This window comes from Hyla sarda, chromosome 8 (assembly GCF_029499605.1).
Source record: "Hyla sarda isolate aHylSar1 chromosome 8, aHylSar1.hap1, whole genome shotgun sequence".
In the NCBI taxonomy this organism is placed as follows: domain Eukaryota; kingdom Metazoa; phylum Chordata; class Amphibia; order Anura; family Hylidae; genus Hyla; species Hyla sarda.
Window position 1 is genome coordinate 155,022,801 of NC_079196.1, and position 16,601 is coordinate 155,039,401.

Sequence of the window (16,601 nt, forward strand, 5' to 3'; positions counted from 1 at the left end):
TAGAAAATTTGAAAACTTTGAAGCTCTCTGCTTGTAAGGAAAATGTATATTACAAATAAAAATTTTATTCACATATACAATATGTCTACTTTATGTCTGCATCATAAAAGTGACGAGTTTTTACATTTGGAAGACACCAGAGGGCTTCAAAGTTCAGCAGCAATTTTCCAATTTTTCTCAAAATTTTCAAACTCACTATTTTTCAGGGACCAGTTCAGGTTTGAAGTGGATTTGAAGGGTCTTCATATTAGAAATACCCCACAAAAGACCCCATTATAAAAACTGCACCCCTCAAAGTATTCAAAATGACATTAAGTCATCATTTTAACCCTTTAGGTGTTTCACAGGAATAGAAGCAAAGTGAAGGGGAAAATTCACAATCTTCATTTTTTACACTCGCATGTTCTTGTAGACCCAATTTTTGAATTTTTACAAGGGGTAAAAGGAGAAAATGTATACTTATATTTGTAGCCCAATTTCTCTCGAGTAAGCACATACCTCATATGTCTATGTAAATTGTTCGGCGGGCGCAGTAGAGGGCTCAGAAGGGAAAGAGCGACAAGGGGATTTTGGAGAGTACGTTTTTCTGAAATGGTTTTTGGGGGGCATGTTTCATTTAGGAAGCCCCTATGGTGCCAGAACAGCAAAAAACCCTCACATGGCATACCATTTTGGAAACTAGACCCCTTGAGGAACATAACAAGAAATAAAGTGAGCCTTAATACCCCACAGGTGTTTCACGACTTTTGCATATGTAAAAAAAAAAAAAAATTCCACTAAAATGTGTGTTTCCCCCCATATTTCACATTTTTGCAAGGGTTAATAGCAGGAAATACCCCCCAATATTTGTAACCCCTTCTCTTCTGAGTATGGAGGTACCCCATAAGTTGACCTGAAGTGCACTATGGGCGAACTACAATGCTCAGAAGAGAAGAAGTCATATTTGGCTTTTTGAGAGCAAATTTTGCTCGGGGGGCATGTCGCATTTAGGAAGCCCCTATGGTGCCAGAACAGCAAAAAAAAAAAACACATGGCATACCATTTTGGAAACTAGACCCCTTGAGGAATGTAACAAGGAATAAAGTGAGCCTTATTACCCCACAGGTGTTTCACGACTTTTGCATATGTAAAAAAAAAAAAAAAAAATTTCCACTAAAATGTGTGTTTCCCCCCAAATTTCACATTTCTGCAAGGGTTAATAGCAGGAAATACCCCCCAATATTTGTAACCCCTTCTCTTCTGAGTATGGAGGTACCCCATAAGTTGACCTGAAGTGCACTATGGGCGAACTACAATGCTCAGAAGAGAAGGAGTCATATTTGGCTTTTTGAGAGCAAATTTTGCTCGGGGGGCATATCGCATTTAGGAAGCCCCTATGGTGCCAGAACAGCAAAAAAAAACCACATGGCATACTATTTTGGAAACGAGACCCCTTGAGGAACGTAACAAGGGATACAGTGAGCATTTGCCCCCCACTGGTGTCTGACAGATCTTTGGAACAGTGGGCTGTACAAGTTTTCATTTTCACGGACCACTGTTCCAAAGATCCGTCAGACACCTGTGGGGGGTAAATTCTCACTGCACCCCTCATTACATTCCGTGAGGGGTGTCGTTTCCGAAATGGGGTCACATGTGGGGTTTTGTTTTTTTTGCGTTTGTCAAAACCGCTGTAACAATCAGCCACCCCTGTGCAAATCACCTCAAATGTACATGGCACACTCTCCCTTCTGGGCCTTGTTGTGCGCCCCCAGAGCACTTTGCGCCCACATATGGGGTATCTCCGTAGTCGGGAGAAATTGCGTTACAAATTTTGGGGGGCTTTTTTCCCTTTTACCTCTTGTGAAAATGTAAAGTATAGGGCAACATCAGCATGTTAGTGTAAAAAATTTAAATTTTTTACACTAACATTCTGGTGTAGACCCCAACATTTCCTTTTCATGAAGGGTTAAAGAAGAAAAAGCCCCCCAAACCTTGTAACGCAATTTCTCACGAGTACGGCGATACCCCATATGTCGCCCTAAACTGTTGCCTTGAAATACGACAGGGCTCCAAAGTGAGAGCGCCGTGCGCATTTGAGGCCTAAATTAGGGATTTGCATAGGGGTGGACATAGGGGTATTCTACGCCAGTGATTCCCAAACAGGGTGCCTCCAGCTGTTGCAAAACTCCCAGCATGCGTGGACAGTCAACGGCTGTCCGGCAATACTGGGAGTTGTTGTTTTTCAACAGCTGGAGGCTCTGCTTTGGAAACAGTGGCATACCGGACGTTCTTATTGGGGGAGGGGGGCTGTGTAGGGGTATGTGTATATGTAGTGTTTTTAACTTTTTATTTTATTTTGTGTTAGTGTAGTGTAGTGTTTTTAGGGTACAGTCACATGGGCGGGGGATTACAGCGAGTTTCCCAGCGCAAAATTTGCTGCATCTCAAGATGCGAGAAACCCACTGTAAAAGCCTCGCCCATGTGAATGTACCCTGTACATTCACAGGGGGGGGGGGGTGCACACCAGCTGTTGCAAAACCACAACTCCCAGCATGCATGGTCTGTTAGTGCATGCTTGGAGTTATAGTTTTGCAACAGCTGGAGGCACACAGGTTAGGAAACACTGAGTTAGAAACAGACAATGTTTCCCAACCAGTGTGTCTCCAGTTGTTGCAAAACTACAACTCCCAGCATGCCCAGACAGCTGAAGGGCATGCTGGGAGTTGTAGTTCGGCAACATCTGAAGGGCCAGATGTTGCTGAACTAAAACTCCCAGCATGCCTGGACAGTCAGTGCATACTGGGAGTTGTAGTTTTGCAACAGCTGGAAGAGCACAGATTGGAGACCATTATACAATGGTCTCCAAACTGGGGCCCTCCAGATGTTGCAAAACTACAACTCCCAGCATGCATGGTCTGTTAGTGCATGCTGGGAGTTATAGTTTTGCAACAGCTGGAGGCACACAGGTTAGGAAACACTGAGTTAGAAACAATGTTTCCCAACTAGTGTGTCTCCAGTTGTTGCAAAACTACAACTCCCAGCATGCCCAGACAGCTGAAGGGCATGCTGGGAGTTGTAGTTCGGCAATATCTGAAGGGCCAGATGTTGCTGAACTAAAACTCCCAGCATGCCTGGACAGTCAGTGCATGCTGGGAGTTGTAGTTTTGCAACAGCTGGAAGAGCACAGATTGGAGACCATTATACAATGGTCTCCAAACGGGGGCCCTCCAGATGTTGCAAAACTACAACTCCCAGCATGCCCAGACAGCCAAAGGCTGTCTAGGCATGCTGGGAGTTGTAGTTTTCAGACTCCTAGAAGCAGCAGTGAAGATCTTCACTGCTGCTTCTGAGGACCACATACTTACCCGTCGCTGCCCCTCGGTCCCGCCGCTGGATCTGGTAAGGCTGCCGGTCCCCTCGTGTTCCCCCCCTATGCCGCAGGTTCCCGCGAGCCCCCGCAGCCATCGTCCCCCGTTCTGCCCGACTTCCAGGGGCGGGCAGTGCGGGGGATCTGAACTTTCACCCCAGATCACTGTGATTGGTCCACAGGGACCAATCACAGTGATCGCTGACCAGGACCATCAATGGATGGTCCTGGGGGTGAAGCAGAAGTTGTCCCCTGCTGGAAACAGCGGGACTTTTGCCAGTTAACCCGTGCGATGCTGCGCATCGCCGGGTTAACTGAATGTCATTTATAAACGCCGGGATGCGCGAACGCACTGCACAACCCGGCGTTTATATATGACATTCTGCGGGAAGGGGTTAAAGTCCTTAAGGGGCTGAGTCCTTAAGGGGTTAAAAATGATCAAAGACAGTTCACATTAGGTTTTAAATTTACATTTTGTTTGTCAAAGCAAATTCTTTGTCCAGACAAAATTCAAGAGAAAGTGAATCTTATGTATTATTTCATGATACTCTCTGTCCGTTATACTAGTTGTTATACAGTCACAAGGTTAAAGGGGTATCCATATTTTATATATATTATATATATATATATATATATATATATATATATATATATATTTATTGTTCTTTTTTTTAAAGCCCCAAGTGCTTTAAAATAATAAATCAGCAGTTAATAACCTTTCGCATCAGTACACTGGCATTGGTTTTGCCCACTGATTGGTGATGCCCAATGTTTGGCACATGACTGCCAAGGTAAAGTGACAACAGCTTCAAAAGGAAGACCAGGGTGCACAATGGAGTCTGAATAGGGGATCAGCGTGGGAATGGAAAGAGAAGTACCTGCTGGTTTATTATTTTAAAACATTTCTCACTCTTTTTAAAAGGAATACTAAAACCTGGATAACCTTTTTAATATAAACATATATATTCCAGAACAGGAGAGGTACTGTATTTGTTTCTAAAAACAATATTATAAACTACGCCATTTTTTATGATATATGCAAGTAGTCCAGCTCACCCGAAAGTCCCGCTGCGTCTCTGACAGTGTGGGACAGCATCCACCCAAAGGAAACAGAGTTGAATGTAAAACTGTGATCCTTTATTAATAAAAATCCAACTTCAGGACATAGCAGTAAAATCACCTGCATGGTTTTCTACGCAGTAGACACTGCCGAAACCGTTCTGCTGTTGAAATGTGGTATGTCTGAAAGGTGTTTGCGAGTATGTGTCTTCAGCGGGTTTGTCGTACATCCTACATATGGAAGTTTGCATTTTTCACAGGAAATCAAATAAACAACAAATTTTGTGTTGCAATTAATGTATTGCTATATGGTGTACGACTGACCCATTGCATATGAAGTAAAGCTAGTAGATGGATTCATAATTCTGCAACATATACAGCAGCCATGGCCGCAACAAAAGTATCCCAGATGTTTTAACCAAGTAGGATTAGATGAAAATAGCAAAAGAGACACAATCTGGCCCAATTAGGGTGCTCTTTTTGCAACACACCTGAAACCACCTTTCATTGCCTTAAAATATGAGGGATCAGCCAAAATAATAGGCATAAATTTACGAATAATATCACAGAGTGCTGGAAAATGTACACTGTAAGGAGTGGAAAAAACTACCACTACTAACATCCATCTACTCGCTTTACTTCATATACAACGGGTCCGTCGTACACCATAAAGCAATACTTTAATTGCAACACTAAATTTCCTGTGAAAAATGCAAACTTCAATATGTAGGATGTATGACTAACCCGCTAAAGACACATATTCACAAACTACTTTCAGAAATACCACATTTCAACGGGCAGAACGGTTTCGGCACTGTCTACACATTGCGTAGAACACCATGGAGGTGTTTCATGTCTACAATAAGTGGCCATGGAATGGGTAAGTCTGCCTTCCAGGGGCAGAAATCACAGGCAGAAAATGTAGAAGAATTTTGGATAATTAAATTAGCTACTAGGGTCCCACAGGGTTTAAATAAACTTCAAGATGTAATACTACATTATTAATACCCCTTTGTAGTCATAGCTAGTTCTCTGTTGTATATTTATTCTATTTTCCAGCTGATGGGTAGTTTGGTATGACTATTGTAGTCTCAGCCCCAATTTAGACTATAATACTTCACATAAGTTTTACTATGTTATGCCTGTTTTCAATATCATTTGGATTTTGTTCTCTTTTTAGAGATTTTCTATACCTTGATCCTGTCACATTTTCAGGTTTCAGACACCTGTTCGTGTCATGTGACCCCTATTTAAGAAAACTGTTTCATGCTTTGTATCTTGTATGACTAAGGTTGTCCATTTTAAAGACACCAGAAATGCGTTACTTTTACTGCCATGTCCTGAAGTTGGATTATTATTAATAAAGGATCACGGTTTTGCATTCTACTCTGCGCTGGCTATCCATTCTTTCCTGATGCCATTTTTTATACACCAGTTTGCACACAATTATTTGTTTTTTTAATCCTGTTTATTGCATATGAGTTATTATGAAAACATACTATACATTAGAAGCTCTTAACACATTACTGTCATATAAAGAAGAGACAAACAAAAAAAAGGTTTGACAGAGGAGAGCAGGTAGGCCCTGTAAGGGTTCTTGGATGAGTATCAGATGTGTTTCAGCACCGGCCAGCTGTTGTCAAGGGGGAAGGGAGGGGAAAAAAAAGAAAGAAAGGGGAAGACCCAGTAATATAAAGGCAGCAGCTGGAGAAAGAATGAGGTGAGGGAGTGAATAACAGTCCTCTTCCGTTTGCTGGTGTAATATAATGATACTGGCACTATTGTACTTATTGAGCAATCCTATGCTGGTCTGCCAGCCAAGCCTTGGCATGTTTAGAGAATTGATTTATGAGGGTGAGTTTTTTATTTTTATTTCCATTTTCCCCTAACCCTTCTCCTTGCCAATGTCTGTCTCCCAAGGGTTCATGCACACCACAGTTTGGACATACAGACAAAGACAGCTGCTGCAGTATCATCAATGGACCCGTGCCATAACCCCGTTCATTTCTAAGAGCTGACAGGAGTTATTTTCAAACTCTAGATGTTCTTTTTGCCGGGCTGAAAACCGTGGCAGACCGTTGTTTTCAGTCCGGTAAAAATGGATATGGTCCGAAAATGACCCAACCAGATTCACTAGCTGATTTCGGTCAGCTTATTAAAATATATGGGGTACGGTACAGATATGGTGGGGATTTGCTTGAAGTGCGGTGTGCATGCACCCTAAGTGCATCAACTTAAAGCGTACCTGTCAGATCCCACACACAAAAAAGTACCTAATCCTGACTATGTACATCTATTTTTTATGCCTATCACCTACTTATATTTATAATAAAAATACCTCTTTTCATTAGCTCACTGTTAGATATTCTCTCAGAGGAAGGGGGCATGTCCCTTGGTGGTGGGAGGTGATTGGTCTGTCTGCTCATACAGCCTTGTCTATAATTCATCTCTTGTACATGACTCATGGACAACCCTAGTGCAGCAGTAGGTATGGTGACCCCAAGTGGTAGGATTTTCAGGAGCTATTTTCTTTAAAAAATGTTTTTATATTTAATAAACAACATATTACAAAAGGTCTTTAATTTTCATCAGTAACAAGTTTTTAGATCTGACAGTGCCCATTTAAATGTATGGAAATAAACAAACTACATAAAAGCAAACATGATCATTATAGTGATTCTTAATAATCTGTGTTATACATACTATGTACTTCAGTAGTTTCCTTGGTTGGTGCCCAGGATGTCCATTTTTTATTTAGTTTAACAATTAATTCAATATACAAACATAAATGCATAACTATAAAGTTATAAAAAGTGCTATACATACTATTTTATGGCAATTTCTCTCAGTGTTAGGCCAACTGTCGTGGCTAATTTGGTCACAAGACTAAGGCTGGGTTCACATCACGTTTTTGCCATACTGTTTTCAATCCGTTTTTCTAAAGAAAACCGTATGGCAAAAAAACGGATGGAACAGTATGGAAAAAAGTAAACCATATGCGTTTTTAAACAGTATACTGTTTTTAAAAGTGCATACAGTTCCGTCAGTTTTTATAGAAAAAAAAAACATACGTTTTTGAAAATTTTGTACATTTTTAATGGGAGGGGTCTTGGGTGGGGACTTTAGGATTCAAATGCGCATGTGCAAAGTAAAAACGTATACGTTTTTCCCGTATGGAACCGTATACATGTGCGTTTCCCATTGACGTCCATGCTTAAAAAAAACGTTTGCGGTTGCAGTACGGTTTTTAAACCGGAGTCAAAACCGTGGTTTACCAATGAAACAAGATCATGGTGCAAAATATTTGCTGTCACACAGCCCATAAATAGAAATAATAGATCTTTATTGGGGTTAGAATAGGGCAAATTAAAGGGAATCTGACTGCTGCATCATCAGCACAAACCTGCTTGTACAAAGAAATAGTGTTTGTGATGCAGATTTCATTGTTGTTTACCGTTTTTGGATTGGTAGTGCTGTTCCCAAACTACGACCTAAAATTTTAATGATTTTCTTTGGTGCACTTGTTCCTTAGCCTCTTGGTGCGCTGTTATACCCCCGCGCATCCGCTCTGTGCTACACCCTATTCATAAATATTCTTCCCTCTTTCTACCAGCAAGTAGCCGTCCTATATCTCCTGCGCACATGTGCTGCTTTCCTGCTACACCTGGAAGCAAGGAGTGGAGCACCTTCACAAGCACCCTCTGACATCCAAAGGATTCAAGAGATGTCAGGCTCTTATTTTCATAGGCTAGAGCTATTGCTAGACAAATTCACCTTCTGACTGTAGCCTTACTGACCACTAGCCACTAATATTTTCCCTCAAACTGGATAAGGGGAATTGTTGATCTACACCAATCTTTGGTTGCCCCATGATAACTAATAAGCCACCTCCTCACATCTAGACAATGCAAGGACTCCTCTTTAGGATTCTAAAGAGGCATCCCTGCAAAAAGACAGGAGTATAGTGTCATTTTCCTGGTGGAACTGCGAGACTACCTTTGGAGTAAATCCAGGCAAAGTTCTCATGGCAGCTCTTTCTTCCAGGATGGTGGTGTGAGGAAGGAAGGCCGACACAGCCTGTACTTCACTAACCCTTGTTGCTGTTGTTATTACTCGAAGAAAAGTTAAATTTTTAATGGAGATGCAGTCTATAGGCTTGGAGGAGGGCTCCACTAAGAAAGACAACACCAGATTAAAGGTCCAAAGGAATTTTAGGATGACAGCTGTAATGAATCTCTTAATGATTCCCTTAAAGGGGTTATCCAGGAAAAAAAACTTTTTTTAAAATATCAACTGGCTCCAGAAAGTTAAACAGATTTGTAAATGACTTCTATTAAAAAATCTTAATCCTTTGAGTACTTATGAGCTGCTGAAGTTGAGTTGTTCTTTTCTGTCTAAGTCCTCTCTCATGACACATCTCGAGAACCGCCCAGTTTAGAAGCAAATCCCCATAGCAAACCTCTTCTACTCAGTGCAGTTCCCAAGACAAGCAGAAATGTCAGCAGAGAGCACTGTTGCAGCTGATAATTATTGGAAGGAGTAAGATTTTTTTTATAGAAGTCATTTACAAATCTGTTTAACTTTCTGGAGCCAGTTGATATGAAAAAAAAAGTTTTTTCCTGGAATACCCCTTTAAACCAAATAACGTCAGCTAATCTGGCATTCAGAAACAAACTGAAACTTTCAAGGTGCTGAAAGGAAAGCTTGCATAAAATTCAGGACTAGAGGGATATTAGGGATACCTACCTAGTTGTCACTAGCAAACCAAAGAAACTCTTAAGTATCTAAGGTTACTTTCTTATAACTTGCAAGCATTGCAGAAATAACCTGGTCAGACAAACATCTACTCCTTAAAATTAAGCAGGTTTCATGCTGTTAAATGTAGGTGGGGATCCTGATGGTGAACTAACGGGCCATGACTGAGAAAGTCCTTCATTAAGATTGGTCCACAGAAAGGGCTCCCAAAAAAAAAAATGTGATCAAAATTAAAGGGGTACTCCGGTGGAAAACTTTTTTTTTTTTTTATCAACCAGTGCCAGAAAGTTAAACAGATTTGTAAATTACTTCTATTAAAAATATTTACCCTTCCAATACTTGTTAGCAGCTGTATGCTGTATGTATTATTTTCTTTTTTTGTCTTGTCCACAGTGCTCTCTGCTGACACCTGATACCCGTATCAGGAACTTTCCAGATCAGGAGATAATCCCCATAGCAAACCTATGCTGCTCTGGACAGTTCCTGACATGGACAGAGGTGTCAGCAGAGACCACTGTAGACAAGACAAAAAATAACTTCAAAAAGAAAATAATTTCCTCTGTAGCATACAGCTTCTAATAAGTACTGAAAGGAATAAGATTTTTAAATAGAAGTAATTTTCAAATCTGTTTAACTTTCTGGCACCAGTTCATTAAAAAGTTTTCCCCCGGAGTACCCCTTTAAATAGGACTTGTCTTCTCTCAATTTCCTGATGGCCCTGGGTATTAGACAAATTGATGTAAAAACATAAACCTCTCTGTTTCAGTCCTAAGAAAAAGCATCTATTGCTGTGGGCTAGTCCTTAATATTCAGTTAGAAAAAATATATATGTTTTTTTTCTGGTTGCAAACATATCCACCAAAGGGAGTCCCTACCTGTTCATCTGAAAGACTGCATGGCTTAGGGACTGTTATATCTGGTATAGCATGGGTCTGCTTAGGAAGCTGGAAATCTTGTTCTCTTGCCCCTTCAGATGGACTACTGTATAGGAGCACAGGGGATTTATTGCCAGAGAGAAAATGTAATAGAATAGTGTCAAAGAGAATATGACCATGTGCCCCCCAGTCTGTTTAGGTATACTATCATGGTGGTATTGTTTGGGTAGATACTGACATCCTTCTCTATTTGAAGGTCTAGAAATACAGTGCAAAGCTCCTTGATGAAACCTGTAGAATTTGCTGAAACTTGTAGAATCTAGGTTGGCCATCTGACTTGAACAAAGGAATCTCTGCAATGTGTTCCCCAACTTACATCTGTTGTGATGTTGACTATAGTTCTTGTGGACCAAGGGAAACCCACCTATAAGCTTATTAGTTATGCCCACCAAAGAATGCAGACCCCTGCTTATGTGGAGAGACAGAAAGTGTGGCCAAGAGAGGCTTTATTCTTGCCCATCTTACTGATGGGATACAGGAGGTTATTATCCCGTATCCTGACAATTCTGACCTGTAAAACACCTGATGTGATAAGAAAGAGATGAGAGGCTTTTTCCCCACCAACAGTTGTTTTTTTTCTGGAAGAAGAGAGGTCTGGATTCCAACAAGATTCATAGAAACTGTCATTGCCTGTAAGGAACTAGATTTGATTTCTTGTAGAATATATTCCAACCTAGAAATAAGGGTATTGAGGAGACTGTCTGCTAATGAGAAGGAAAAAATTGTGCTACCTGGGCCACAACGAGAAAGTGGCTTAAATGTATCAGGATCATTTTCCTGGTTCTTATGTAGGAGGCCATCTCTGCAACCAGTTTCGGAAAGACAAATGATGCCAAATGAAAGGGCCTGATATTGGAGTTGGATTAAGTTTCCCTTAATTGAACAGCAACACTAAGGAACTTTGATAAGAGAATGGGTACATTGTAACAAGCACCTTCTAAGTCTATGGAGACCATAAAGCAAACTTCATGAAGAAGGTTTATTGCGTATGAGATTCAGGCCTTTTAAGTTTATTATCACTCTGAAAGAGGCAATGGGCTTCTTTACTAAAAAGAAAAGAGAGTAAAAACTTCTCTTTTGATCTGGTAAAGAAACAGAGACCAGAACCTTCTTGTTGATTAAGGAGATTACTTCTGACTCCAGAGGTAATGGCTTTGTTGGGTCTGAAAAAGTTTAGGGGAGATTTATCAAAACCTGTCCAGAGGAAACGTTGCTGAGTTGCCCATAGCAACCAATCATATCGCTTCTTTCATTTTTCAGAGGCCTTGTTAAAAATGAAAGAAGCGATCTGATTGGTTGCTATGGGCAACTCAGCAACTTTTCCTCTGGACAGGTTTTGATAAATCTCCATGATTGTGGGTAGAAACCAGCCTCAAGGAAAACTCTTAAACTCCGAGACTCAGTGGAAATAAAAAATAAAGGACCGACGGATGGCGCCTCGTGTATTACCCTAAGGCAATGAGTGGTGGATGGGGGGAAAACTCTGCGGAGCTTACAGATGGCCACTCACCTTAGAATAATAATAAATGCGCATATAACCCACGATAAGATCGGGGTACCAATAAAGCAAGCCACTGCTGAGCCCAAGGGTTGCAGGAGAAGACAAGGTCGTCCTGGAGTTCAGTAGTGGAGGCAAGGCAGTAAAAAAAAACCTTGAAGTCGGCGCTGCTGACTCTTGTGAGAAGGAGGAGGCAGATGCCAGAGGTAATGAGAAAAGTCCTCGGCAGGACATTTTATAAAAAAACAAACAAAAACAAATGGACAGGATTATGCGATTCAGGAGGATCCCTCTCTTCCTCAGATCCCTCCCTTCCTTGATCTGAGGAAGGGAGGGATCCTCCCAAAACGCGTAATCCTGTCCATTTGTTGTTTTTTTTATTTTTTTTAAATGTCCTGCTGAGGACTTTTCTCATTACCTCTGGCATCTACGTCATCCTTCTCACAAGAGTCAGCAGCGCCGACTTCAAGGTTTTTGTTTTACTGCCTTGCCTCCACTACTAACTAACTCCGAGAGTAGTTCCCAAGTGAATGGTGTGTAAGATCCATTGGCTAGAGAAAACTGAAATTCATGCCTGTGAAAACTAAGACAACTGACCTCCCCTACAGGATTATCATTAATGAGTACCGGTCATCAAAAAAACTTTTTATATATGGTGTATTAATGTATGCCAAACAACTTCTTAATTGAATGTAATTAAAAAAATGTTTATTTCTAAATGTATTTACTGTTTGAAAAAGTCCCCACTAGGGGTCTCCCTACATGTCCCGGCCGCATAGATTTTGGACACATGAATCCGAAATCTCAGACTGTGCTGCCGGGACACGTGACCAGCACAGCGCTGCTCCCTGCCTGTCATTCAGAAAGGCCGGAGCGAGCGCTGTGCCCGCAGCTATTGGTTGTGGGAACTGTATCACTCGCACCCCCCCCCCCCTTCCCGGTGGCTGTCTCACTCGCAGGGCGGCTGTCTCACTCGCACCCCCCACTCTCACAGCTGTGACCCCTGCTCTTTGCTCGCAGCCGTGGGCACTGTGAGCGGACAGCGGGGCTGTTCGGCTGGACGCAATCAGGATGACAGCCAACAGCAGGAGCAGTCTCACCTTCTCCCGTGGAGTGTAGTAAAAACCAGCCTGCAGTTTCTTATTCTGCTGCTCTCATCGGCAAAGTGAGGGCAGAAGCAGTCCCCCCAGCAGGCTTCACTGATGTTGCGCCTGCTGGGGCATGCCCACATCCTCCTGTCGGCAGCTCACACTATGTGACCAAGAAGAATGTAGAGATACACAGCTTTTCAAAGCTTTTTTTTTCTTTAAGAGCAGGGGGGTGTTAGGAGTAGTTAGGGAACATAGCCTTAGTTTAGAAAAGTTTATTTAGTGAAAGGTACTCTTTAATTGTCATTACCGCAAGAGTCAGTGTTATAGATGAAACTCTTTCCTTTTTTGATAAACTTTAACTTTTTAATTTCTTAGCCTGACCCTGTCTGATAGGTTGTCTATTCTCATGAAAGGAAGAGTTCTAGGCAGAGCAGGGAACCCCTTTTTATTATCGGATGCTTTCTACAAAAGGCTATCCAAGACTGGCCCAAATAGAAAATTCACTTCATACGGGATAGCTTCTAAGGACAGAAGCCCCTTTCCAAGACCTAAACCAGATTCCTCTTCTTACAGAATTGGCAAGAGACAGGGCTTCAGCTAAATTCACACATGAATTGGATAGGGAATCTGCCACTGTAGACATGTCCGAACAACTTTTATAACTTTACAAACAACAATCAGCAATGGTATGATTAGTTTTATCCCCTTTATGCATTTATCTGCAGCTCTGTACCTGGTAGGGAGCTGACAGTTTTTCTTTTAGAAAAAGCTATATTTTCAACAAACCTCAGAGGCCAGATGGACTGTCAAGTGAGTTTACACACTAATCATAAAAGTCTATGGTGGGGGGGGGGGGGGGGAGGAGGGGGAGTGAGCTGCTATAGACAATCACAGGGGCCTTTAAATTATAAGAATTTACAGAACAATAAGGGTGTATTCATCTGTGGAAGCTTTGTTGCGGAATTATAAAAAAAAAACAACAACCCATATCTCAGCTACCTGGACCCCTGTGAGTGCAACATTGAATATAATAAAGGGGTGGTAGGTGTGTGTTTGTGTGATGGGGCTTATCAGTAACACTGTCTATTTTTTTTTTGAGACAACCCTAAAAAACTGATAAAACTGGACATTCTATGATTGGCAAAGGGATACCTGCATAGAATGATCATTTGCATAGTAAAAATAATGGACGATTATTTTTGAGTTAACTGCTATTCCTAGACTAATGAGAAAATAAAATACCTGGCCAATGTGAATTGCAGACATAATTACACAGTACATACATCTAAAGGACATAACAAGCTCTGATCCATATATTTCGCCTTCTCAGGATAATTCAATACTTTTTATTGGTAAGAGAAGCAATAATTTCTTGTTATATTACATTCAATTAAAAAACCAGCACATAATCTCCACTCTGCCTCAGCAGCCATTGATTTCTGGACAGTGCTCTTAAATAACCCATAATTCATCATGTCGACATTGAGATCACTTAGTGTTTTGCTAGTTAAACTATATTCCCATAAACTGAATGCAGAATCGGTGGAAATGTAAATCATTTATCTAGTAACTAGACTAAAGATTCGACTCAATAATTATAATGTTTACAAGGAGAGATCAGAAGGCCACAATAATCAATAGTGAATACACAGGGCCTCATGTATCAATGTGTCTTCACTAGAAAACTATGAGTAGGCTCTAAGAACGATAGCAGGTCCTAATGGAATTGAAGTACACTGGACATAGGTTTAGCCCTTATAGATATGTTCCATATTTAAAAAAAGCTTCTGCACGACACTTATCTGCTACTAAAGTTGCCCATAGACACCCCACATTGGCTGATTTTGACCATTTTGGACTATACTTAAAGGGTACTCCGCTGCTCAGCGTTTGGAACAAACTGTACCAAACGCTGGAGCCGGCGCGGGGAGCTCATGACCTCATAGCCTGCCCCGTCATGACATCATGCCCCGCCCCCTCAATGCAAGTCTTTGGGAGGAGGCGTGGCGTCACAAGCTCCCGATGCCGGCTCCAGCGTATGGAACAGTTTGTTACAAACGCTGAGCAGCGGAGTACCCCTTTAACTATGGCTTGCTATAGCTCATAGCAAATTACTACTGATCAAACAGATGGCAATGGAGGACTGTCCTATAACGGTGATGTGATAAGGATAAAGGGAAACATGGATATGGTTGGAGGGTAGTCAAGGATAACCCTATGTTAATCCCACCTTTACCACTGTTAAAAAATAAAGACACAGGAAGCGCTGAGTTCACTGGTTTATTTATAAAATGTATATTCAGTTTCATTATGTTCTTCATTGAAAATGACTGTATTGCATTCTTTTTTGCAGCAAAGCTTTCATTTATGAACTGCAAACAAGTCTTGTCACAGGTAACTGCATATGTGAGAGTAGCACTTCTTACTTCTTACTGCCTTCTTTAGCCAAACTTTGAGGGAGAAAAGGAAAGTCAAGTATGTAGATTAGAAGAGCCATGGAAACGTTAACCATCTTTTTGTTGTACATCTGATAACCTTGAATATTCCTAGCTGACTGTACAGATATTTCCATATCATATAAGATAGCAATTGTGCTTTGACAATAATACTGTTTTGTTTTAAAGTTTTATTTTCTTAAAAGAAATAAATTCAAAGTTTGAAAAAAACTTGCATACATAGGTAGCAGTACTAGATAAGGGTTACAATGCAAGTATTTGTCTGAGAAGGTATTACATTGATGCCCTGTATACTTTGTTTTCTACGTAGATGAAGTGGCGTTGCTAGGGTTGGTGTCACCCGGTGCGGTAGAAAATGGTGTCACCCCCATACCTACCCCCCCCCCCTTCAGTAAGTTTTTAGCCTGTTGTGACAGACACCACTGTTGTAGCGCATTATGAGAAATTCCAGTATAATAATCAGATATACCAGTTGCCACAGAATGGGAAAGTGTTAAAGAAGTTTTCACCATTGAAATATACAGCTCCCAGAATTACTTAAAGGGGTACTCCACTGGAAAACATTTACTTTTATATCAACTGGTGCCAGAAAGTTAAACAGATTTTTAAATTACTTCTATTTAAAATCTTAATACTTACAGTACTTATAAGCTGGTGTATGCTCCACAGGAAGTTGTGTAGTTCTTTCCAGTCTGACCACAGTGCTATTTGCTGACACCTCTGTCCATGTCAGGAACTGTCCAGAGCAGGATAGGTTTGCTATGGGGATTTGCTCCTACTATGGACAGTTCTTGACATGGACAGAGGTGTCAGCATAGAGCACTGTGGTCAGACAGAAAATAAATTAAAAAGGAAAATAACTTCCTGTGAATCGCTTATACAGCAGCTAATAAGTACTGGAAGGATTAAGATTTTTAAATAGAAGTAATTTACAAATCTGTTTAACTTTGTAGCACCAGCTGATTAAAAAAAATGTTTTCCAGTAGAGTACCCCTTTGAGCAGTGGTGAGGTTATGCTGGGAGTTGTAGTTTCACTGACCTAACTGTAGAACTGACAAGTGACTACAGCTCTGATGTAGAGAGGAGAATGTACAATGGTATCAGTGACTACAGGTGACATCTTCTCTATAGTGAGGAGAATACACAATGATATCAGTCACTACAGGTGACGTCTTCTCTATAGTGAGGAGAATACACAATGATATCAGTCACTACAGGTGACGTCTTCTCTATAGTGAGGAGAATACACAATGATATCAGTGATTACAGGTGACGTCTTCTCTATAATGAGGAGAATACACAATGATATCAGTGACTACAGGTGACGTCTTCTCTATAGTGAGGAGAATGTACAATGATATCAGTGACTACAGGTGACGTCTTCTCTATAGTCTTCCCTTATCTAATTCAGATGGTACATACCGCCAGGACTTGTTCCAGCTAAAACTTCTGTCTGTAGAA

The 16,601-nt window shown here is 41.0% G+C and overlaps 1 protein-coding gene across 5 annotated transcripts in view; it reads right to left on the bottom strand.

Annotated features, from left to right (window-relative positions):
* Positions 1-16,601, bottom strand: part of SNX29 (sorting nexin 29) — an 819,108-nt gene that overhangs the window by 72,287 nt on the left and 730,220 nt on the right. The window contains exon 21 of one of the 5 annotated variants that reach the window (XM_056534823.1): positions 14,951-15,134. The exons of the other annotated variants lie outside the window; for them this stretch is intronic. Coding sequence (XP_056390798.1) covers positions 15,107-15,134 — 28 coding nt within the window. The 3' untranslated portion in view covers positions 14,951-15,106. Of the gene's footprint in view, positions 1-14,950; positions 15,135-16,601 lie in introns of those variants that run through there. 5 annotated transcript variants of the gene reach the window in all.